At 36.5% G+C, this 25,842-nt stretch overlaps 1 protein-coding gene across 6 annotated transcripts in view; it reads left to right on the forward strand.

Annotated features, from left to right (window-relative positions):
- The window catches only part of CADM2 (cell adhesion molecule 2), a 611,005-nt gene that overhangs the window by 379,347 nt on the left and 205,816 nt on the right, over positions 1-25,842 (forward strand). For 2 of the 6 annotated variants that reach the window (XM_051780129.1, XM_051780131.1), the window contains exon 2: positions 18,343-18,369. The exons of the other annotated variants lie outside the window; for them this stretch is intronic. In XM_051780129.1, coding sequence (XP_051636089.1) covers positions 18,343-18,369 — 27 coding nt within the window. The remainder of the gene's footprint in view (positions 1-18,342; positions 18,370-25,842) is intronic. 6 annotated transcript variants of the gene reach the window in all.

Genomic DNA, 25,842 nt, shown 5'->3' on the forward strand with positions numbered 1-25,842 from the left:
TTCATGTTATTTCACTCCCTGTTTCCTTTAGAAGTGGTGTTTGCCATTTTTGGGCAGGTATAGGCTTTAGTGGTTTAAAGCAACTACTTTTAAACTACTTTTGCTATTTTAATTTCTTTGTGTATTATATATATATATATATACACATATGGTGTGTGTGAAAATAGGTGCCTAAAAGTGATCGTGATGTAAATCTATTTGACATCATCTTTCTTCAATAAAACTCTGAAGCTTTTCCTCTGTTGTTTATAAATAAGGACATGCTAATAAACTTTGTGGGCTTTTCTTGTCTTCATAATAGACTTAGCATGAAGTGTTTTGAGATGTATTGTCTGGAGCCATTAATTTTTCTGTTCAATATGTGGATAATGAAAGGACAGTCAAATTTTGCACAATTTTATATGACTTTCTACATATATGTGCTTCTGTCCGCTTGTCCTCCTTCTTATTTTGTTTTATTTGTTTTTTGCCAGATCAATGCTCTTATTCATGTTTCCTAAAGTTTTAGTCTTTTGAAATGTTTTGGCACAGAAGAAGTCTTAGAAATATTACAGCAGGAAATAATGCATACATGTTACACTGCCTGTGCCCAAATACATTTTAAAAAGTTGTAATTCTTTTTAGCAATTAAGTATCCGATAGGATGCGATGTACATTTTTCATGTTTTCCAACACCTTTTTTGCCTAATGCACTTTCTCTGCTCTCTTCTCAGCTCCACTGTCAAAAAATAAACAATTGTGTAGGAATTTCAAAAAGATATTTGGAAGATGTAGTATTCTTGTTGTCTGGTTCTCCTTGTATTGGCCAATTTGTCACCTTCACTTTTATTTATTGCAAATGACTTGGCATTGTGTGGTTGATACTGGTGATGGTGCAGTGGTCAGGAGTTAGATTAGATGAAGGGTGTTTGTGGTGGGTAGCTGGAACAAGACTTAGTTCTGTATTTATTTATCTCGTGGTGGTGTGGCACTTCATGGAAGCACAAGCACTTCCATCCTGAGTCAGCCCATGGATTTCTGTAGTCCCATGTGCTACCCTTGGCAGTGGCAAACAGGTTAACAAGTGGCCAAAAACCACAGCTCATTTAAGAGTTTACATTTAAGGCATGGAGAAAATGTTATTAATAATAGTTCATGCTGTACTTGGGGCAGAGGGATTCTATTTATACCCTGAAGCTTGAGATTTAATTACTCTTACATCATTGTCTTTGCTTACAAAGCTGCCACTGTTGTTTATCATCAGAAAATTATCCAACCCTTTTAAAAACCAGCTTTAATATTTGTCTCAATGAACTTTCACAGCAGTAACTCCATAAATTAATTAAACACTGCCTTGGAAATTGGCTCCTTTTTGCAGTTGAAAGTTTAGCATGATTTCATAGAAGCAGGTTTTTCACACTCAGGGAATGAAGTTCAAAAGAAAGTGGATAGTTTCACTATGCCCTTCATTATTTTTTTATACTTTATTCCCAGTTGATAAATTAAATGACTGACTGCATTTATTAGGTGAGCTTCATCCCCCTGTACCCCCCAGACCCTTACCTTCTCCTTGGAACATTTCAGTCCGAAGTTAAATACACAATTAACCTATAAATGAGAGTAATCTTATTATCTGTCATAAGTTGCTGTATTTCTGATACTGTCTTTATCATCTTTCAAAAGTATGTTCTTCTAAAGCTAAAACTTTAAAGTTAACCTTCAATCAAATTTGGCAAATTCACTGAGTCAATTAACATCAACTTAAATATCTCCTGTCTGTGGATGCTGAAAATTTCAAGTTATGTGCTGTTTTCATTTGGGTTTCTCCTGTTAGCATCAATTTGTATTTACAAGACAAGGTGTAGATTATATCTGGTAGCTATTTAGTGTTCCTGATATTAACTGTAATGCATGTTATGTAGTATTTTCAGATTAAAGATGCGAGGAGAGGCTTTTTATGAGGGTGAAGTATAGAACAGTTATAGGAGAACTGAGTCCAATGAATCCACAGCAACGATGCAAAGAAATTAGTTCCAGCTGTATCAGCTCCTCCATCGGACTCTCCCAGTAGTTTGAAATGTACTGGCATAAAAGAAGGGGGGGGCACAAGTGGTTGGTGGCTGGACAGAGGAGAGGAATATGCACTCTAGATTTGTGGTCACTTAATTCAAAATGGTCCCAGAATAGAAAGGCTTAATGTTAAAAAAAAAAAGTATGATGTCAAGATGATTATCTTCTGCTATTTAATTCTCTTCGTTACCATTATACTTCTATCTCCTTAATGTCTTCTCCAGTGCTTTGAGATTTGTGGTTTTAAATTACCTGGGATTATTGTTAAGACAGTTTTTCATGGACTTTTGATGACTGTTTACTCAGTGTGGCATTAAGCTTGAAGAGGACCTTCATCTGTCTTTTTCACATATAATTATATCTGTATAAAAGACCCTGTGCTCCTCAGGAGCGGGTGCTTTACCTCTTCTAAAAATCTAGAATAACAAATAGTTTTCTCTACTTGAATGAACTGCTCAGCTTTTAGAAACTTAGAAACTGCTAAAGCTACATGCTGCTTCTCAGTACATCTCTGAATTTTAGGGTGGAAGTATGAAATGGCATGTGGCAGTTTTGGGAGTAAAATCACGGCATTGACAGCCAGTGATCACCTTCCTAGTGGTTCCCTTTAGTTGAACTGATTTTCAGCACACTGGTGTGAACAACAGATCAACCACACATGACACCTGCCAGGAGACAGACCATCTTATGGCTCTTTGCTCTGCTTCTCAAGTTTACATTATATTATTTTTTTCTTATTGGAGTAACTTCATGAGGTAGCTGTTTGCTGTGACAGTGTTGGTTGCACGTTGATTCCTGGATCTTATTGTCTCAGTCATCATTTTAGGTAGCAAGTCTTTTGAAGAAATTGTTTTTATTGGCCGTGAATATTCTCCCTGATAAAATTTCTTGGTTAATTTATTTTATCAGTAGTTTGCAATGTACAATAACCATCCATCTTAGCTGATAAGTATATAATAATATGTACATGTGACTTCTGATAATTACTGCATTACGGGATGCTGAAAAATGCAATTTCACCTAGCCAAGGTTGATATCAGATTATATAGATTATTCTAAGGTTGCTTCCTTTTTTCCATTTATTTTTCCTAAATCACAGTTATTTTTCTTTCAGTAATCTCCTGGTATAATTATTGCTTGATTCATAGCCTAGTAAAGTCAGTAGAAATATCCCTGTCATATTCAGTGGGTGTTAGACTTATTTTTAGCCTGAATTGTTTCTTACATGCATACCTTTTTCTTAAAATATTTTTCATTTGTTTATGCTGCACAGGCCAAAACTTTTTCCTTCTCTCCCTCCCTCTTTGAATGTCAGATTGCAGTTCTGACTGAAAACCATATAAAATTAGTTGAAAGACTGTTTTGTGTTTTTTTTCCTTAGAAGGCAAAACAAGAAGGAATAGAAAATTTCTGTCATTAAAGGAAACAAAATGTCTGAATCTTAGAAGGAAAACCTGTGTTGACTAAAAAGTTAATTTTAAACAAATAAATGTGTATATTCATATGTTCATTGTAAAGGGATTAGTTCACTGCCTCCCACAAATTTTCTGATAGACTGTAATTGGGACATACTTTATCTGTATGTTACATATTTCAACTTAGGAGGAGGAATACTTGGTAGTGAAAATATCTTTGGAATTATTTATCATATGACGAATTATGGAAGGTCATGCAGTGTTGCCTAAGCACAAATGATACTTCTGTTCCTAGTTCCTTCATTAGAAATGCAGAATAAAAAAATATCGAGTCCAACAGGGCTTTTTAGCACTTGTATGTTTGCAGTAAGTTGTTCTAGAGCCAAAACATTTATGCTTGTTACTCTCTGGTTGACAACTTCTCACGGATTTGATACCAGTGTTTTACATAGAGTGACTTTTTTTGTCAACATTCTTTTTGTTTCTTTGAAGATAATCTAATTTGAAGTCATAGTTTTAAACAATGTTCATCTTAGAGGACTTGCTTCTCAGTATTGCTTAGCAGACAACGTGCTGACTGTAGCAGCTGTTTTGTTTCTCTTCTTGAAAGTATTGTTATGAACTGAACTTGTCAAAATAATGGTTAACCAAAGAAAATACCATAGTAGTCTCTCTTTCTGTGTGCATACTTCTATTGTGGGTGAAAGCAGAGAGAGAAGGAAGAGGGAATAAAATAAAGTCGTCTTCTAATGTTTATGTAGGTTTCAGAAATTGTGCTGTGAAGCATCGTCTTTTCAATGATATGCTTTTCATCCTAGAGCTGCTTTTGTTCTTACTGGGAATCAGTACTAAAATAACTGCATATATGAGAATACATTTTACTGTTGATGTGCTGGTTGACAGTTTAACCGAGTATTTCTGTGGTTCTCCAAGGGAGGCTTTGCAATCAGCTGGTTCTGGTGTGAGCCAGCTGACAGCAGAACCAAAGGTGGATATTTTCAAGCTCACTTCTGTGCTCTGCCACAGAGCACTGTGGCTGCTGCAGTGTGGGTCAGACTTTGTAGTGAAATGAGAAGAGAAACAAGAAATATTTATCTTTCTCACATGGTGCCGTGTCTGTCTCGATCCATTCTCTGACTTCAGAGCAATGTCATCAAACCTGGTTTAGGGATTTTTATAGTTTACCTTTTCTGTTAGGCAGACCTGGTGTATATATTCAGAATACTAATGTTTGTTGTTCACCTTATTATTACTTGCCTCTTCACAGAATGTCACTTACCAGTTCAACCAAGATGACAATTGAAATCTATATGTACAAGAGAACATTTTTAAAAGTGTAATTTTAGCTGAAAAGGTTACTGCTTAGCTGGCTAACTAGAAAGATATAAAAGTTGCTGGGATTTGCCTGAACAACACAACCTTATTGTCTTCCCTTAAAAAAGCAGACAAAACAAATCAAAAAAACTTAAAGCTGTTGATTTCTGGTGTATGCAGAACAAGTTATGGCACTACAGCATTTGTTTTGCATATTTCCTTTTTATATGTAAAATTTCACCATGTGTTTTGCCAAGTTCAATTTTATAATTCTGTTAATAAATTATCCAGTCATTCTAGCTAAACTTGCAGTCAGACACTATTTTTGCTTTGCCAGTGGTAGTGGCTTTAGTCATTTGACAGTCTGATTGTGCCCTTTCCATGCTTTCCCAATTGCAATGAAATTTAAGCATCATATGCCTAAACTATAAAATTGTAAAAACCACAAGAGAATTTGCAGAAGGAAATCTTATTGAGTATGAATAGAAATATCAGAAGATAACATTGTATAATTAAAACCTTTTTTAGTGCTAAAGCATTTTTTTCATTCAAATCATATATTGGTCTTCTGTCAAGAAAGCTTTTATTTTATTTTAAAAACAGTGAAGGAATGTGGGTTACCTTTTGCCGTGGTAAAAGCATAAAAAACATCTCTAAAACACAACAGGACAAAATAATGTTGTAAAAGTCCATTTTTTGACACTCTTGCAGCTCATCAATCCAAATTATTGTTTCCCTTTACTTAAGTAATTCTACCGTACAGGTTCTTTGCCACTGTTTAGTTGTAAATCTAATAATATGATTGAAATTGCTCAATAATCTTCTGTCTCAAGCTTTTCTTCATTTCTGATTCATTGTGTCTATTATTAAACCCAGCTGTTGATGCTTTTGAACAAACTGATTTCTGAATTAACTCTGCATTGTGTTCTATAATAACGCCACTTCTGAATTATCGTGGGCTGCTCCCAATTTACTCTTAGATAATTAAAGGCTGCCTTTATTTATATCCAAGTTGCCTGTTTTATTTCCCAGAACACAAGGATGTGATTTCATTCATGCTGCTCTAGGGGTCTGAAGTTGATAATCATTTTTCTACATCTGCCCTCATCAGTGTCATCTTCCAATATGTGGTGCTCCAGCATTATTCCTTGGCTTTACTCATTAGCATTCAGGGTGTTGGTGCTGTGTTGTGCTAGTCTGACACAAACCATTCCCTGTAGTTTTCCTGAGAGGTCTGTAGAGGAGCTGTGGAGTAGCCTTGAGTCCTACAGTACATTCCTCTTCTTTTTATTACCATTTGTTCACATAAACTCTTCTTTCCGTTTCAAAATCAGTGAAATACCTTGAAATCATGCACTCCTTAAATATTTAAATGGATTGTATGTGAATTAATATGAGTGTCATTGGGATCAACGTAGTGTCTCTGGTATGGTGCATATACTAATTCCTAAATTAAATTTAAGGACTTTAAAATTAAAACCTCGATATAATATACTTTGGATAACTAATTAATGAGGTTCTGATCTCTGCAAAGCAAACTAATGTGTTTGGTTTATTTTTTAAAAAATCAGAAAAGCCAACAAAACACACACACAAAAAACCAACCTAGATGGACTTGAAATAAAAATACTGACCTGTGACGTGTTTCAGTATGGGATCATACATAATATGTAATTTCCTTCTTTCATCAGGTCATGTAATTGCTAAGTACAATAGGAAGACTTTCTCACAAAATTTAAAATTAAAAAACAAAAAAGGGAAAAGTAAGGGATTTACAGTAAACCCCCATGAAAATTATAAAGAATTATCTTGTTTATCCCCACTAAGGTTCATAAGAAAAGGCCATTTTAGGTTCTTAACAGTCTGTTTAAAATTAGTGTTGACCTCAATTTATGAGGGTTGTATTTATTTCCCCTTGGCAAGAACAAGAATTTTAATCTAATCCTACTACTTTTTTCCTTTTATGACGTGAAATTCCTGCACCACCTTCTACAATTGAGACCTTTATGGACTGGTTTCTTCTGTTTGTTATTTTTTGAGGGACTTGTGGTACTTCTCAGTGTAGGAGTAAATCTGAGCAATGGTCATGGCAAAGAATGATCCTCACTTTACTAATCAATAGGATTAATCAAACATGGTGAGAGTTTGATGTACAAGGTGTGCATCTATTTGCTTAAACATGTGGTGGCAATTTCTTTCATGTTAGTGTTGCCTTCACAGAGCAACTGCTTTTACCTGCTTGATTTTAAAGTTTGGGCTTGATGATCTCAAACGTCTTTTCCAACCTAAATAATTCTGTCGTTTCATGTAACTGTGTAAAAAGTAAGTTAAACCTGCCAGTGCATTAGGTTTCTGTTTACCTTTTTACTTTATATGTGAGACTTCTCTCTGTTATTCCTCGAGAGGCAGCACTGTTGAGATGCTGTGTAAGATTCTCAGACAAGTGCTGAGGCACTGTAACAGAAACACCCGTCTTATTTATGATGTGTCAAATTACTGTTCTGAGAGTAGACCTTTTAGGTTGCATTCAGCTTTTAATTTGACTGAATTTAAATAGCATAAAACGCCTTTTAGTTGGAACTTGGCTCGCATATTACGGCTTTCATTTCAATGAAAAACATTCAGATGCAAATACGGCTTGTTTGGACTGAGTACAAATGCCACTATCATGACTGATGAAGGCTTTTGATCACACATCTACAAACTGAAACCTTAAAAAGGAAGAGGCTATTTGGGCTGGATCTGCAGTGCCATGAATTATTTAGTTCCCATTATTCATAAATCTCTTTGAAGAGAAGGCTTATGAGGTTTTTAAGGAGGAGCAGTCATAGTTGTGTTGCCAGTTGCTATATATGCGTGTGCAAACTTCTTCTAATCTGCAAGAGGTGTGCTGAATATGAAAGAGGTGCATGTGCAAACCTCTCAGGGATGGTCCTGAAACGTTCCTTTGGTTTCCTAGGATAAGAATGCGGATGCTCTGTTATTACCCTCTGCTTTGGCAGCCTCCAAGAGGTGTCCAAGGCAAGAACACGTCTGCCTAATTTGCTGAGCCACGCAGTTGGTTGCTAGGGACCTGGTTGGCTCTTGCAGGGCACATGTTCACAACTGGAGTTTGCTCTGTGCTCCTTCACTGAACTACAAGTCTCTTTGGGCTGCGTACTGAGAGCCAAACAAAAATAGCAACACCGCCCTCCTTTCTACCTTCTTCTGCTCGGTATCTTCTATTGCACGGTGTTTGTGCTACAAACAGGTGGTATTTCAAAACATTTCCTCGGTTTCCAGCAGTGATTAAAGCAAAACACTATATATAAGCACCATTCTGCTATACAGGAGGTTTGTGTGCTTCTTTAGGCCATTGTAATTGTGTGATAATGTTGTCTAGAAGATGCATGTTGGCAGAGATGTGAAGGAATGGGACTGGGCCCAGCACTGATCCCTGGGGACACCACTGGTGACCGGATCCCAACTGGACGCAGCCCCGTTCCCCACCACTCTCTGGGCCCGGCCATCAGCCAGTTCCTGACCCAGCACAGAGTGCCCCTGTCCCTCTTATATTTATTCAATATTGAAATGTTATCTGAAAGTGCAGATAACTGGAGCTGGAAATTTTGAGATTTCTCTCGTAGTATGTCTCATACACATTTGGTTCTCTGAGCTGCCTGTTCTTGATTTTGAGTTTAATTTCTCCCCTTCTTTTCAAGTACCCTTGACTTATTTGCCCCCTTCTCTCTGCCTTAATCTTTTTTACCTCGCTGTTCTTTTTTTTCTTTTTTTTAATTTTTCTTGCTGACTTTGAAGAACTTCTTCTTTTGTCATCTAAAAGTTTCGGTTAATCCTTATATATGTGAACTTGCTACCTCTCCTAGGCTCAGTTTTTAAAGATCCTGTGCTACCTACGAGCCACGATTCTTCAGCCTTCTCATTTTCATGCCACCAAAGTGGCAGAACTTGCAGAATGTTGTTTCCCTTGCTTCACCTATTTCTGGCAGTCACTCAGGAGCTTTTGTTTGGTGCTGCCTCTACAGTGATACATGGTTTGCAATATAGAGAGAGTTTTAATATCAATGTAATTTTCTAATTATGATTACTGACCACCTAAGCAGAGCTTTTCAGCCCATCAGCTTAGTGCCCAGTAATAAATTATTATTTTTTTTTTTATTTCATTGCTGCAAAAAGCTTCCAGATTGAATATTCCTCCACAGACAGTGCTTCCAGCTTTTTAAATGCCAGCACTTTAGGCCTACAATTGCATGTAGTAACCTGAGTGTGATATGGAGAGCCAGGACTACAAATGCTATAAACATAGATAAATTCTTAAATTAATCTTGCCTAAAAATGATTTCAGTACAGTGGCAATATAATTCAAGGAGGAATAGAAGTGCATTCAATGCTCAGATCAAACAAAAATGGGGCTCATGGCAGTATAAAGAGTATAACATTTGAAACAATTATAGCTTTTTTAAAACTTTCATTTTTAAGCCTTTTAAACAGTGTTTTAAATTCTAAATTTAATATTGCTTTCTTTCCTGCCTGGGAAACTTAGTGACTGTTCTATGAGTTTACAAATTCTGAATATCTGGGTACATGATTGTAGATTCTGGGTATTCATCCCTCCAGTCTTAATCTCGTATAGAATTATTGGCTTGTGTTTCTTTATACAAGAAAAGAGTGGGGGTGGTTGTAAAATCTTTACTCTAGAATTGTGAATTGCTTCAATTTGTGAATTTTCAGTTTGTGAATTTCTTGCAACTGTGAGAAAGTTCTAGGATACCTGATTATTTTAACTGTATTTGTTTGCATGTTCAACACATAAATATATTTAAAACCACAGCAGAAGATTATAACTATATACAGGAAATGAAATTGTTCTTTTTAGTATGACTAGATTGTTAAATTAACGCATATAGTGAGGTAAAGTTTCAGATATACAGTGAAAGATGGTGTCAGATCAAAAAAAATGATAGTAAGGATGAAATTTATCTCTGGACAGTGCATTCTTATAAAAATAGTTCCTCATTTATGTGTCTCACCCAAGCTACAAAAAGAAGTCTTATTTAGTAAGTCTTGCCAAGGCAACTTTTCACCTTAAGAGCACTAGTAGGCATCAAATTTGATATTGGCTGACAACATGGAGTGGCACTGAGTCCTTTCTGTTTCCAACACTGGAGTCCTTTGTTGCAAAGTCAGATATAAAGAAAAAAATAGGAGTTAGCCTTTTATTTTTTTTATATGATTATGAATAGCAGATGATAAATTGCAGTCAAATATTTGAACTTTGGGCACAATACACACTCTTAATGTTTGGTTTTTTTTCCTTTAGTTTACCCTTGTTCCTTGAACTGCCAGAAAAATATAGAAAAAACAGCAGTAAATGACATTAAAAAATGCAAAAGTTGTTTTTTAATACTACTTCACTGGTAGCCATATGATAAGGCTGAAAGATTTGCCTTGAGTTCCCCATTATCCAAACTGGGATAGATGCTATAAATAAATCATATGGAATGTCATGTGTCTTCCTACCATGTTTCTGAGAATAAATGTGTTTGAAGCTGAATTGTTTGAGTGAGATAGTCCTATTTTGGTGTAAGTTTTATTTTGGTATTTGGGGGTCTTAACAAAATACTGTGGTTGGTTTGCTATTACACCTGAAATTCCCATTCTCCAGCTGAAGAAGTGCTTAGGTTTAGAACATAGGTACTGATGTTCACTTAAACCTAAGAAAATCCAAATGTTTGAGCTCTGCACTGAATTTACTATGGTATTTTTTTTTCCATCACTACTGCCAGTTACCCAAGTTTGTCTCTCAATATCTGGAAAAGTATGAACTGATAATATTTGGGGATTTAAAAAAAAAAAATCTTATTTTTCTGTTTAAGGTTTTAGTTCTCTGTCCTTTCAAATATGTGCTGCTTTCCACATGTTTCAATTGCTGCTGCCCCAATGGCCCTTAATGTATAGTTTAACCTTATTAAGAAAGCATTTCATAGGGATGATCTATTATGGTTGTGATGTAACACTTCTTATACAGAGATACCAAGGGCTGTGATATTTAAAAAAAAAAAGAGAAAAATAAATAATAGGGAAAGTATCATGCAATTACAAACCTTTCCAAAACCTTCTTAAGGCTTATAGTAGATGATTTAATTGTAAGTAGAGGTAACATAAGGAGGACCCCGTCTGTTTGTCTACCGAACTCCTTGCTCTGGATTAGAATATTTTTGATTTCATGCAGATTGTCTGTTTTCAAATACAGGAACCATTGGCCCTTTGTGGGTTATCAGACCTGTGGACTGTGACTAGAAACTGATGTATATAAGCACAGCGGACTGAGGAAATTTCTGTTTGTAATAGTGTCAGATAGAATATACATTAGCAAAAAAAAAAACAAAAAAAACAACCTGACATGAGACGTGAATGTCACAGGTTGCTCCTGGGTTGAGAAAAATGGACAGGGCATAGTTTGAGGTGTTTCTCATGGATTGATCTGCAGATGTGAAAAGAAACCCAAGCTTCGCTGCTTTACAGCTGCTTCTGCCCAATCACAGTCACACGATGACAGCCAATTTGTGGCTAAATAGTTTGCTAAGTGTTTCCAAGTAGGATCTTTTCCTTTCTGTTTGTGCTGGAGACCCGACACACACAGAAGTTGGGCAAGTATGTGTGCGTGCACCTTCAGTGTGATGAACGATTCTGATAGCTTGTCTGAGGTGATGAATAAATATCAAGGTTTTTCAAATATATTTTTATATTTTAGAATATGTGCAAAATAGATCTGAGGGCTGAACTGAGTACTTGCATTTCTGCCTGACAGAACCACGCTTATGGCCTTGCAGAGTTCTTTATTCTGCAACTCCAGAGTTGCCTTTATACAGACTTCTTAAAACATTGTTACCTTGATAAAACAGAATATAAAAATTGTATTTACTCTTCTTTATCAACTGTATTATTTATCTGCAAGTGAAATTTCTGTGATGATTTACGGAAACCCAGCTTAGGATAAAATTGCTTACTTGCAACTTGCATTGCTTATAGAAGTTACGTGTCCAGTTGTATTATAACATGCATAAAGTTGGCATTTTGGGACAGGCAAATCATGTTATCTCCATGCCTTTAAGAGGAGCCTTTAGGGCATGATTATACTCATCTTCTATTTTCACTATGCAGTCATATAGTGTGACGTGTTTCCAGCTGCTGATGTGGGTCAGCTACACAGCTGGAACCCTGAACTCTAGTGATGTTTGGATTATAAGATGCTTCTGCTGATCTCCATCATGCCAGCTGTAATGAGTATTGAGAACAAAATTACTGTATTTATAGTCTACTTTTCAGAAAGAAAATGGAGCTGCATGTTTTTCAATATTTTGTGATTAGTGCCACATAATACAAGTCACTGCCTGTGAAGATCTCGTCAGTTTTAAAACTGAGGAAGACAATGAAGTGGAAGTTGAAAAACATTATATTAAGGAAGTGGAAGAATGTGATTTTTTAGGCACAGAAGAGTTAAAAATTCTAATTTGCAAAGGGTTACATTAAAGAAGTTTGTGTTCTATTGTTTCTACTCATGGAAGGTATGAGAAGGTTCAAGTAATTGAGCTAATCTCCTACATGGGATGGTTAGGTTGTATGTCAGCAAAACAATTCACCTTTAAGAGGACAACTATGCACTAAAAGAGATTACCTGGAGAGCTTTTGAAGTCCCCATCAGCACATATTTTAACAATGTGTTTGTCAATCTGTTAGGAGAGGTCCAAAGACAACTCATGATGCTTCAAGCCCAGAGGATGCAGTAGCTGACCTCTTCATAAACCCTTCCAAATTAGCACTTTTGTCCCTTTTTCAGTTCTATCTTCAAGACTGTATTTTATGTTCTAAGAGGAAAAATTATTACAAATTACTATATACACACGTAATCCCTACTATATACCATATATTCAATATACGTTATATTTTATACATTTAATGTTACAACTGTGATTAAAAAAAAAAATCAATTTTTGTCATGGCAAAATCACATACTGTTGTTGCATTTCACTTCATTTGTAGTTTTTCTCTTGAACCCTGAGGGAAAAAAACGCGTTAAATTCTCAGAACCAAAAACGTTCTTGGTTTTTTGAAGATCAATCAATGAGTTGAGTAAGTGAAATTTATCTCTTTCTGAGAGAAATTAGCTGATGTCGTTTTAGGAACTTGTGTTGTGGTTAGAATGATGCAAAGAGAGAATAAATAGAATAATAGAAGGTCACATGTTTCGATTCCATTTAATTACATGTGCACGACTGCACAGATTTTTAATGGTTATATAAATGCAGAGAGGAAAGCTTATCTAGGAATATCTGGATTCTGATTATATCTGCAAATGTCACTAACTGATGTTTTAGAAACCTCCATGAGAAGAGTGTGCAGAACTTATGTATAAAAAAGAATATACAGTATAAAATGCAAAGGTATAGCAATAAAGGCTATCATATGAGAGATTAGAAAACCAGAAGTAAACAAATTTATCTGTGACACTGTATCTAGGGTTTTTATACTGTATCCAAAGCTAAAAGAACTCCTAACATCCCAGATTTCTCTGTCATCTGTCAGCCACTCTTCTAAATCTTGGCAGCAATGTCTTCCTGAATGCAGGAGACTCAAAATTCCCACCAAGAATTTCAAGTGATGGTGGTGGTTTCTTTTTCCTTCAGTGGCTTTTGGAAAATGTTGGTTTTGAAAAAGAGGGGGGAAAGCGTGATGAATTATAGCACTGGTATCCTTGCTTTGAATAGGTCTCTAGTCTGCGGCATTATTTTCTGGAGAAAATTATCCTACTAAGCCTTCTGTCACACAAAGGAGCTTTTCCAGTCAGAGAAGTAGAGTTGGCATTTAGGTGACCTAAATGATCAGTGATAATCCATCAGTCTACCCAAAGGGAAAAAAAAAATATTCTTGTCATCATCACCCTAAAATTAAAGAGAAAATTCTAAATTTGGGTAGTGTAAAAATAATGACCTTTTTTGGGAAAACCGAAAATCTGCATTATATGCATTATATATTGGGTGTGTTGGGGAGCAGGGTTGTGTGGGTGTTTGTGATTTTCTGTGGGGGTGGGAGGTATTTCTGTATGCTGCGTCTCTGATCATTTTTCACGTTCCACGATCACAAAAGGTTTTAAGACTGAAGCAAAAAATACAGATAACTAAATACATCCATCCTGTAGACTGTTGATGTCTTAATTTTTTATTGAAGAGAGGACCTCCAGATGTGCTGGAAATGTGCATTACTGTATTCAGGAGAAAATCAATGCAATGTGCTTTATGTGACACTATGTGCAACGTGACTTTCATATTGTTTCTTTTCTTGAATACAGTCATTATAACATTTAGATCTTAGACTGGTTTTTCCTCTGTCTGCATTCTTAGTGCATGGAATAGGTGAAATGAAAACAAGACTGACCTCAAACCTTTCACTTTCCTTTTTCTTTCTCCTTCTGAAATAAAAGGTTAAGTAAGCTGGATATCAGGGGGAAATACTTTTTCCCTTTTTTTTATTTTTACTGAGCTATTGAAGTAATTGGAAAGATGCAGTTTTTTCCAAAGACAGAAGACAAAACCTCAGATTGAATAATAAATCACATATAAGAGAAAAATAAAATAAATGCTATATCAAATCTGTCTAAAAATGTCCACAAAATTGAACACTGTAGAGACAGCTGAGTGTGGAGAAAAGATTGAACAACTTGTAGCCACCATTTATCAAAGAATGTAATTTAACAATTGTTGGCATACAAAAAGCAAGAAGTCAGAAAGATATATCACAGAAAATAAAGCACAATATATTATTGATATTTGAGAGCAAGGGTATATTAGGGGTTTTGAAATTTGAATCTAGCTTTTTATGTTCAGGCAGTGATTTTTAAAAAACGTTGTTTCAGCGGCACAGCTACAACAGAATTGCTTTTCTGATTTGAAAATGCCCTAAAAACCTTAGTTCTGTGAAAATTAACTGCCACGACTGAGCACCTGGCACGGTTGTCCTCTCCTTTCTGGATCTCTCATAGTGGACTCCCCTGAGATCTCTGACCTTGACTTCTTGCTGTTCTGTGATTCCCCTCGCCCTACAGACCTTTCCAACCTTTTTGTTTTACATATCCCGTGACCAGAAGAGCCTTCAGAAAGTACAGTGCTGTTTGATCTTGATAGAGAAAGTAGAAGAGATTTATTTCTCAGCCTTACCTAGAAATCCAGTAGCTCTGTCATGCCTTTCAACTCAACTTCTGAAAATACGGTCTTTCTTCCCACTTTGTCTTTCTTTCTTCTCCGGTCTTTAAAATTTTCCTTGAATTCCAACGAAGGTCATTGTTCACACTTTTCTGTAGTATGCCTCCCTGTCCAGAATCAATTTCCTAAGAAAGACAAGACAGAGCAACTAAGGAGAAAAACACCCTTATAAATGGTTTTTACAGAAATCCCTGAACATACAGAAGTACCAGAAGTCATTGCCCTTCCTTTTTATCAGTTTGCTGATTGTCTTGTTCATTTAGCCAAATAAAGCATGTGCCAGCCATATACAGCAAATCCTAGGTTTTAGGTTACATTGTACCCCAAAATGGCCAGTCCTAAACCATTTTACTTGTGTTACAGAAATTTCAGATCAATGTCCTACGAGTGTACTAGCTTGAGGAGAGACTCACTGCCTTGAAGACTTTGTCTCTTTAATCAGCAGACAAGGAGGTCTAGGTGGGGGAGAAGAGAATGTGTTATGTGAAATGCAGAGAAATCAACTGCCTTGCTGAAGACTTAGAGCAAAAGTGGGTCCTTTGACTGTAACATTATTTGTTAAAACCCACAGGTCTTTTGTCACTGATTTTAGTGGCATAAAAAGCTGAGTTATCCCACATCTGGTGCTCTAACCAAGATCTCACCTTCCCTCTGCTAAATATCAGTCTTGCTGATGCTGGTTTGAAACATTTATCTATGCCTGTCCTCTATGACTTTTCATCTAATGATGATAAGTAGATAAAAATTTTCAAACATAATGGGTATAGCTGAAAGTTGTATTCTCTTTACACAGAATGGCAAGGAGAGTAAAGAGGGAAGAGAGTTGTGGTTTTTTTTCCCTCTGGAAAGAGAAATACCTACCTCAGTGATACCAGTGAAAGGGAATTTTCCCTCATGCTAGGTTTCAAAAAGATGGGTTGTTGATGGACACAGCTCCAGCTAGTTGCCTGCAGTAGGCAGAATTATATCTTGAAAGACCATTTTCAGCTAATTTGGCTGTTGTGCCATTTGAACTTTACGAATTTACTTGTAATTGGACCGTGCTGTCAGTGGAAAAACTTACAAGTATCGAACATGACATTTTTAAGAAGGTTACTGTCATCTAGTCCTCTATTAGTGGATTTGCAGGGAGTTATAATTGGCCTAACAAGCCTAGTAACCTGCCCTACTTCCACTTATAATGTACAATCTCATTTATATCTTTTCTTTATTTACTGATACATGATAGGTAATAATGCTCTGTCTAGTGCACACGCTTCAAAATAAAGCTGTCTAATCATAGAATGCATGGATTCTTCTAATATACATGTATATATGTACCCATACACAGATTATATCATTTCCATATGCATATGTGTGTATATTTATTTATTCTGAAGAATTCAAGTACATAAGTATTTTAATGTATAATGTATTTACATATCCACACTCACTCATACATCTTTTTTTATTGAGATTAAGTAAGTATAAAGTCTCCTGTTGCTTTTAAATTTCCTGTAGGGAAGGGGAGATAGTATTTCCTCCAGACCTTTGTTGAGTTTATATGAGTAATCTGAGTAGAAGTGATAATGCATTCACGTGGATGTAATTCTTAGGACTGAAAAAGAAGGGGAAAGTGAGAGAAAATGAACAGGTTGATGAACTCGGTGCATTCATTATCGACTTACATTTGCATGAAGGAGAAACCGTTCACTTCTTGTGAAATTAGAACGGCACCATTAATTTTGTTTACTGCACAAGCAATTTTTAGCATATGTAAGATTTACAGGCAGTTTTGCAGGTGAATGTGTCTGGTTAAATAGCCTTATGGAAAGAGCTCTGCAGGAGCATCTGCACTCATTGCACCTCCCAAAGCAGAGCTGTTTCATGAAGGTAATGCTGAGTGTAGACATCATGAGACTGCTTTTTTTGTTTTGTTTTCACTGCCAGGAGAATTATGCCAATTGGGCATGGTGCACCTGGAAGCAAAGGAGGGATCAGTGTAGAAAAAAAATTAATATCTGGAAAACCGACGTTTTTTGTTAAATGTCTCAGTTTTCCAGCAATTTCTTCATATATATGGCAAATTGGCCTTCGCTGCTATGTCTTCTTTTTTGTCTTAGTAAAGACTGATTGGTAAAACAGCAGACCAAAAAAGCCCAAACCAAACCAAAATAAAACAAACGAAACAAAATAAAAAACTAAACAAAACCGAACCAACCAACTAAACAAACTCCTCTAGGTATGAACAAGAGCAGCAAATAGAGCAGATGGGGAATTGGGTCTTTCTCCTTTTCTTTTGTGCCTTTTGATCACAAGTGTAGCTGCCTTTGACTTGTTAATGTAGTTGTCTTACAAGAAGGGCCAGCATGAGAGGAATTACCTTGGGTTTCTTTTCTGAGGTACCTTTTTTTCCTGGAGATGCTCTTGAATGAAAGCCTTTTCAGAGTGCACTTGATAGTTTAGAGAGTTGTGGATAGTACTTTTTTGTGTAGTTTAGCTAACAGAGTGATTCCATTCTAACTTTGGGTCCTGATTATCAACAGCATTATCTATGAGCCTCAGAAAACAGAAAATAATGATTCTATTTATTTTGGTAGTAGGGCAGAGGTTAGTGGAACATTTTAAGCTGTACTCATGTTTTTCTTACCTTGTTGGGCATACACAGTTAATAGCATGAAACTGTGTGATTTCAGGATACTCAGGGAAGGCTTTGGAGTCTCTCCCTTTTTCTCTGAGTTTGAACACTGATCACTGTTCATTAAAATATTGTCTGCCCCTTTTGCTTTGTGTGCTCCATCGGCGCAAGAACAATCCGAAGATACAGGCTTCAATGAAGAAAAACAGTGATCATGTAACAGAGATTATAAATCATTGGAGTGTCTGCAGTTTAACCGATGTTTGTTTGCATTGGTGTTTCAAGAAATAGGAGCAAGGGAATGATGTAAGATTCAGGTACTTCAGAATGCACTTTTGGCCAGGCAAATCATGCTGTAAGTTTTAGAATTCACAAATGTGTGTACATATGTTCTCACCTGCTTGTGATTAATGGTCCACGATTTTTCTGCTTTCCTCGACATGCTTTTTGAGTGCGTGTTCTGATATATTTTCTAAGTTTTCAACACAGGGTTTCTGACAGAATCATAGATCTGAACTATCTCATAGCACTGCAGTGTCTCCAATAAATAGGCCAAATAATCCTAGAAACTGTGTTTGTTAGCTTTGAATCGATAGTGATAAAGTTTCTCTGTATTCTTACCTGCTCAAACTTCTGTCTAATCTATCTTTGTTCTCTTCTTCTTGTGCAATCTTTTCCTTGCTTCCAGTGGCTGCTACAAAGAACAAAGCTAGAGGTGAGTTTCTGCCTGCGCTCTTCAATTTGTATTGCATGGTTCTGCAGCCCACACATTTCCCACAAGGTTGTTCCTGCCTCTCAAAACAAAGAAAAATATCTTTAGGTCTTATCGGATGATAGATTAGTTCTTTACAATTTTGTAATTGCACCTGAGGGCAGGCTATTTTCATTGTTTTTATCAATCAGCACTACTCATGCTGTATTTTGTTCGTTGCTTAATTTAGGAAGTTTTTAGGAGAAAGATAAAACCGAGTGCATTGTAGTTAGATTTCTGGCTTGCATTATAGCAATGCAGGGATATTTATGGCATTTTAATCGAAATGAAGATATTGCATAAAAATGCTCATAAATATGTAAATGTAATTTTTATTTTTTATCTCTAATCATCGTCATAAATATCTGAACAGAGAACAATGAACTCCTAAATGTCTCCTAAGCATTCCCTGTCTCTTCACACCAGTATAAATGATCATCACTGTTTCTGATAGCATACCAGTATAGAGAAAGGCATGCTGTAATACCTACAGAGATTCATGACTTCAGAGCAGCAAGGTGATTGCCACAAATCAGTGTGACAAAGAAATAAACCTTTCAGAACTAATCATGTAAGGTCAGCAGTGCTGTAAACCATTTCCTGAATTTCAACGAAGCAGTGATGTAGCAAATGTAACCTGAGGGATGTATTTTGACTTACATATACATATAAATCCATGCATGCTTGTGTATATATATGCATGACAATGTATTTATATGTATGAACATACATTTTCATAGAAAATCGTGAAAATGTAATTTTTTTCTGTTATTTCTCTCAGATAAAATTGAGTTTTCTGATAATTAAACATCAGGTTTTAAGGCAAATATCTATGCATGTTTACGTGTATTTTGAAAGTTAAAAACTCATACTCAGGATGTTTATAAAGTTTAGTTATATACATTGCTTAGCTTAAGATGCGGAACTATAAAGATAATCAGAAAAATCAGCCAATTGATGGTGTTAATGTATTAGTATAATTAAATCAATAATTAAAATACAGCTCAGATTTATTTTTTTTAAACCCTTGCATGGCTTTTTTTCCCTCAGAAACTTTGCACGCATTGAATGTCGTGAGTGAGGGGAGTGAATAAAATTGAGTTCATGTATTCGCCTATGCATGCTTTGAAATTTGCTTTACTCTTTCCTGTACTGTTATATATGTAAAACAATGGGTCAAGACATTAGGACCTTCAGAATTAACAAAAAAAAAAGAAAAAAAAAAAGGCAAAACCAAAACACATGCACAGAAGCAAATTTTCAGCACAAATAAGCACGATCTCATCCATATTCAGTGATCATGTACCCAATATATTGCCATTCAAACAGAAACTGCCCTGGAGGCACTGGAGTTATAGAATGAGTCACAATTACTCATGGGCCCCACTCATCTGTGGACATTAACACACCCTTATTTCAGAAGTGCACAGCAATGTTGAATACACAACTGAGGCTATATTTGGTAAACTGGGCTTGACACTGTGATGTGCATTGCCTTTGGAGCTCAGTTGCACAGGGCCTTCAAGAAGTCTTCAGCTCTTCCTTTGGTGCCAAACAGCCCTGTGATGAAGGTACCCAATGCCCACAAGGAATTCAGTCCTGCAGTGGTTCTATCTTTTAACCAAAGCATAGGACCTATTTTATAATCTCCTGTGGTGGAAGACATAAAGTAAATGATGTCTTACTGCTTTTCTTGTTGCTCTGTCTAAGCATTAAAGAACGTTCTGTTCATCCTTTTCAAGTGTCACACTGGCAAACAGGTGCCTAACATGGCATCAGAAACATCAATTCACAGCTGAGAGAATTCTCAGGAGTCTCACTTTTGGTACTTATAATATGAAATCCAGCACTCCTTTATGTCTACGATCTTATTTATGGTTCTTCATCTTTCCCTCCTGAAAGTCTGGAATTTGTGCTGCCATTTTCAGCGAGGTGCAGCTGGGGCTCACCCCTGCCCTGAGATCTGAGCTTTTCCTGAGCTCATTAGAAGGTGATAGTCTGTGGGACCAGCTGTCTTTTGTTTGTGCATTGTTAGCACGGGAAAACTGCTGGTCTCCCTCTTCCCTCCCCCTCCTCGTGGGATTGTCTGTAAGGAGAACACTAGAGCCCTTGCTCTCAAACATTGCATTCAGTGCTATTTCCTTTCAAGTATTTTCTCAGACTTTATTGAAGACTGCTTGTATTAAGTGCTGTAAAGCAGTTGTTGAACTCTCTACTTTATCCTTGCTTTGTGGCACTTGGAATCAATTTAGGTTGGAAGGTCATTTGGTCTGCAGGTCATCTAGACCTAACTACTGAATAAGTAAAACCCTCTTAAATCTGATTGCTCAGAGCCTTCCAGTCAAATTGAAGTGTCTCAAGGATTTCACAGCTCCAGGATAGATTCACACAATGATTGCTTTGTTTTACCATGGTTTTCTTTCTTAGACTTTCCCTTACCTAGAAGGAACTGCATGAGATTGTTTTGTGTTCTCCAGAAAGGGTAAATACTTGGATTTTGCATAGAAGGATGGATCTTGCTTTGGACTACTTTGGGCAGGTGCTGCCACAGCACAGTCATGTTTTGGACAGAATACTTGTGACATTTCCAAGAAGTCTAGTTCAGAAAGATTTTAAAGGGTAGGGGCTAAAATGAAACCTGAAAATGGTCATTTATGGCTCTTAATTTGATGAAGCAGAAACTGAAGGTGCCACCTGAAAATCTCAGACTGTCAGAATTGTTTCAGTGCATAAATATTTTAAGGACTGTTTCTTAATGCACCAGATGAGATTTGTTTAACTTGATCTCTATAAATGAGCATTTCCTTTAGCAAAGCACCCTTTTGAATATTGCTTGACCCTTTAAGAAGGGCCATTGTGACATTTTGGGGGCAATATTTTTGCAAATATCTTCTGGCAGCAGTTGACAATGGTTTCCAGGCTCTGTGGTCCTACCAGATCTGCTAATGATGTGTCAATTTTCAGTCAGCAAGGGAAAGAGAGGGGCCAAGTGTCTTCATTTGAATGTAATTATTTGAGGACAGGAGTTCTGTGCTCCCCATTTTCATTTCTTTGATACATTCTGTGTCATCTGCTGTTAAAAAGTTATTTCCAGAGCTGCCCTAAACCTCATGTAGTAAGGCACTTGGCTTTATAACCCTTCCAAAGGCAAATTGGAATTTCTGGTGATTTTAGTTGTGGGGGTTGTTGGGTTTTGTGTTTGTTTCATGGCGAGGTTTGGGATTTTTGTTGTTGTTGCATTTGGTTTTTTAGTTTGGTTTGGTTTTTTTAGTTGGGAATAGTGAGGATGAATATGGCAACCTCCTCCTAAAAAAAAAAAAGAATGTAAAGGCCAATTGCTGTTGTAGCAGGGGAAAACAAGCCCTCCAGAAAGATCACTTATCATGTGCCTGTTGAGAAGGACAACATTCCTTCATGTTCCTAAGATTCCTGAGGCCAACAGATTGGAAATGGTGACATTTCCAAGAAGATTCCGAAGTCCCAAGAGGAGACTGTTTGGGGAAAGATGTAACTGGCTTAACTTTATAGAATTTGTGCTATCCAATCTATATAAAAACAGATTGGATTGGTAGCTGTTTCTGCCGTGCTCCTTTCCCCCATCTTAGCTATGTAGCTCTGTTTTAATTTTTCTCAGTGGGAAATAACCTTCATATCATAGTCCCACTGCTTCTCCTAACAAAGAACTGCTTTTGTACCCATCCAGTCTCTATATACACAACACTGTATTCTCTCTCCGCAACTGGTTTCTAGAGGAAGTCCTATTGATGGGAGATATCTTCAAACTTTTCTTCTATTTTAATATTACACTTTTAAGTACATTAAGTGCCTTTACCTCTATTTCACTTGCTTCACAAGTTTAATATGAACAGTACTATTTTTTTTAACCCGTTGAATATCTAGGAGATTTTTGAGATGCCTCTTTTTCTTGACTTGTACTGCACCCATATCCCAGAGAAATTGTCTTTTATCTTTTGTCTTTGAGTTCCAGGGTTAAACATTTTTCTCTTTCAGTCAGTTCCTCTACAAATGCAGAGGTGTGTTGTTTCTGCCTTACATTTAAAAGAGGAGACTGATTTAAACTCCTTCTTTAAATGTAAGATTAAATTTAGCTTTAACAATGCTACTTAAAACATACATCTCAGTCTCTAAGATAAATCATCGTAGCAGTTGATACACTGTCTAAATGCATCTTATCCAGGAGGCAAAGATCACTCTGGACTTTATTCACTTGATTTATTTTGTTTGTTCTTATTATGTCAATGAAATTGGTATCAGCTTATTTGAAGTTTAAATCAGGAGGGATCATGTGAAGGATGTTGTGCAAATACACTCTGTTATTGCCTGAGTAGTTGTGCAATGACTCATTTTATCTTTTAGTTGGGAATCAATTTGTTTCTCTGGACTTCATCAGGTTTCCATCAATGGTCGTGTCCTACCCAACCATCTCTTAGATTTTCTTACAGCATATGGTCAAGTTTATTGTGTTGCTCTACATAAGCATTTGTAAATAATGTTGGTAAAGAATAGGTTTCATGAATTCCACTGTTTGGACTGAAAACCATATAAACCAAGATAAATTGTGTTGACCAGAATTGGTTAACACAGTTGGAAGACCTACAGGGTCTAAACCCACCACTTTAGGTCCTTTCTTCAGAACATGTAATTAGACAAGCACATGTCTCATTCAAGGTAAAATTACCATAAAGTCAAGCAAGTAACACGGAGCAGCAGCATCTGTCCATGTTAGGAACAGGAGGAGATAAATGTACACGGAGGAGACACAAACACTGCTATTTGTCTTATTTGCACTATCTTCACAAATTCCTGAGCTATTCAGTTATTGACATCAGTCAGGCATTAGCTCTGCTGTTGCAGAGTTTTCTTTATTGAGGGATGGATAACTCAGGGTATCATATGGCTGCAACATTATGGCAAAAATTAAAAACTAGTGGAAGTGTATAGATTTTGAAAGCGTGAATCCAGCGTAGAGCCTGGGGAAACTCCATAACTCACAGTAGTTTGGAGGAGCATTTATTTATGGTTATAAGCTTTCACCCTTGAGACATGTAAAAATAAAAGCTTGTCATATTCCACCTTTACTACAAGGTCATTACAAAAAAGCTTGCCAAGACTGTTGTAGTAGCATAGTGTGATCTGAAGCCTGATTGAAATTTTTCAGTTATGCTAGTGCTGTAGAAATAGAGGAGCTCTTCTTTGTAAAATCTTATGATGTTTTTATTCAAAATACAGTTTCAACTCCTGAAGGTAGAACGTTCATATGTCGCTTTAAGGTATTAAAAGCACCTTTAGTATTTATAAGTGATTGTACTTTTGAAGAGAACAACAAAGCTGATGAAGGCTTAATAACCATTCCTTTACTGTCCCTTTGGTATTCCCTCCCCTGTAGTTTAGTCACTGCTACCAGTGTATAACACAGGAGGTCCAGTGCTTTTTTCCAGTGATTAAATCCTATCCATTGGTTAGACCTGTGAGGTTGAAATGTGTGGATTTCATTCCTACCTCTGCCACAGTTTTCCTCCGGGATTTCTCGTGGAAGTTAAGAGTCAGAGTTTTCTCCCATTCAGCGTTTCTGAGGGGGAGGAAAGTGGTGATGAAGAACAAAATCTGATGCTTATCTGTGAAGACAGTGCTCGGAAAAATAAAAACAAGTTTTGAAAATTAAGATATTAAGAGTGCAGAGGGACTGTGAAGGCAGATATGAAACACTGCTCTTCCTTGCACGCTTTTGCTGTCAACACTTACACAGGAGCAGGTATTTGAGAAATTAATTTAGGTAAGAAATTGTTATTGTTTCTTCAGTTCTTGTTCTATTTTTGTGAAAAGAATATGGTATTTTCAATTTAATGTTCAGTCTCTAAATGTAACAGTGTGTTGGGTTTTGTTGATTTTTTTTTTTTAAATCTTAAATGCAAAAGTTCACATTAGATCAAGATAATAGGTTATTTTACAGATATTTCCATCAGATAACATAAAGCATTATAATTATGTTAGACTCTCAAAAAAACCCATACATATCTACTTAAGTATATTTTATATATGTCATTTGCCAATCTGTGAGAGAAAGCAGTTGTCTGAGTTGTAGAGGGTTTTTTTTTTTTTTTAGAAGAGTCACAAAACATGTTTCTATACTTTGGTTTTTTCTCCTTAAAAACTCCAGCTGATCCTCAGAGGGGAAAAAAATGGAATCATAATGATGATAAAAGCTCTTAACAAAGTTGCTCACTGTTCTTCACCTTTTGCACTTATATTGGGGAAATACTTGGCCCTAGCACCTGTAAGATATTTCCAGTAAAGAGACAGCTGAGATTTCCAGGTGATGTTGTGTGTACACAGTCCAAATGTTCACCACCGTGGTTCAAGCCAGAATCTTTCTCCCATTCAAGGTCCCAAGTTCTGCTGTGTGCTAAGGAGACTGTGAAAATATGAATTAGCTTTTCCTTTCTGAGGTGGAGCAGCACTGGAAGCAGCAGTTTGACAAGCATATATGTCCTCTTTCCTGCTTTTAATGCATTTTATTTTGGTATGTTTTCCAGAACAAATGTAAAAAAGCACTGTTAACAGTGGAGGTAAAGTAACACTTTCATTAAAGTTGCAGGTCATCATGGAATAAAGCCACTTGAACACCACAGAAACAGCACAGGAAAGTACAAAGCCTCCCTGAAACAATATCTGTAGGGGGAGGCTACTACTGTTGACATGTCCTTTTCATTTGAGAGACATCTACACTGAACCAATATGTCAGTCATTTCTTGACTAAATAGTTATTTAGGCAGCGCAGAAGAAGTTGGGATGGAGCAAGATGATGTTTGTTTTCACGCCTGTGAAGTGCAGCACAGTTATGGGAGAGGGACTCCAGGGAGGATGTTCCATTTTGAGGTGGACCTGGTTATCCTCAGCTAAAGCATTTTGTCAGTTCTTATTCCCCAGCTTTCAGATAGGCCACTCTTCCCTCCACAATGGCTAAAATGAATTCTGATTGCTTTTTTTTTTTTTTTTTTCAATTTGCCTGCCCTCATTTGGGTGTTAAGTATTTGAGACCAGACTGTCAAAAGCAGTGCATTAGGAGAGCTTGCCATACTTGAATAGAACTCTGCTGGAAATGTGGTTCCTTTATTTGCTATTTGAATGAAGGTACTGTTGTAAATCTGGTCATGGTATTAAGCACTGAACCCTTATGGTTATCTCCAGTGAATTTCTGTAGGCAGTGAGCTGCATTTCCCATATGAAAGTATCATGAACACACAGGACACAGAATACACCGTACACATATTGCTGTGTACTGGCTCAGTTAAGTAATTTTTCACATTCCAGCCAGACAAAACACTGCTTCAGAGTCCAGGCTGTTAATTTAGGTACAATCAAAAGAATATAGTGAGTTCTCAAGATGTGTTTGTCATATTTTAAACGTGCTGTGGA

Source organism: Manacus candei, unplaced genomic scaffold (assembly GCF_025592945.1).
Source record: "Manacus candei isolate 608988 ecotype Guabito, Panama unplaced genomic scaffold, ASM2559294v1 h1tg000014l, whole genome shotgun sequence".
Taxonomy (NCBI): Eukaryota; Metazoa; Chordata; class Aves; order Passeriformes; family Pipridae; genus Manacus; species Manacus candei.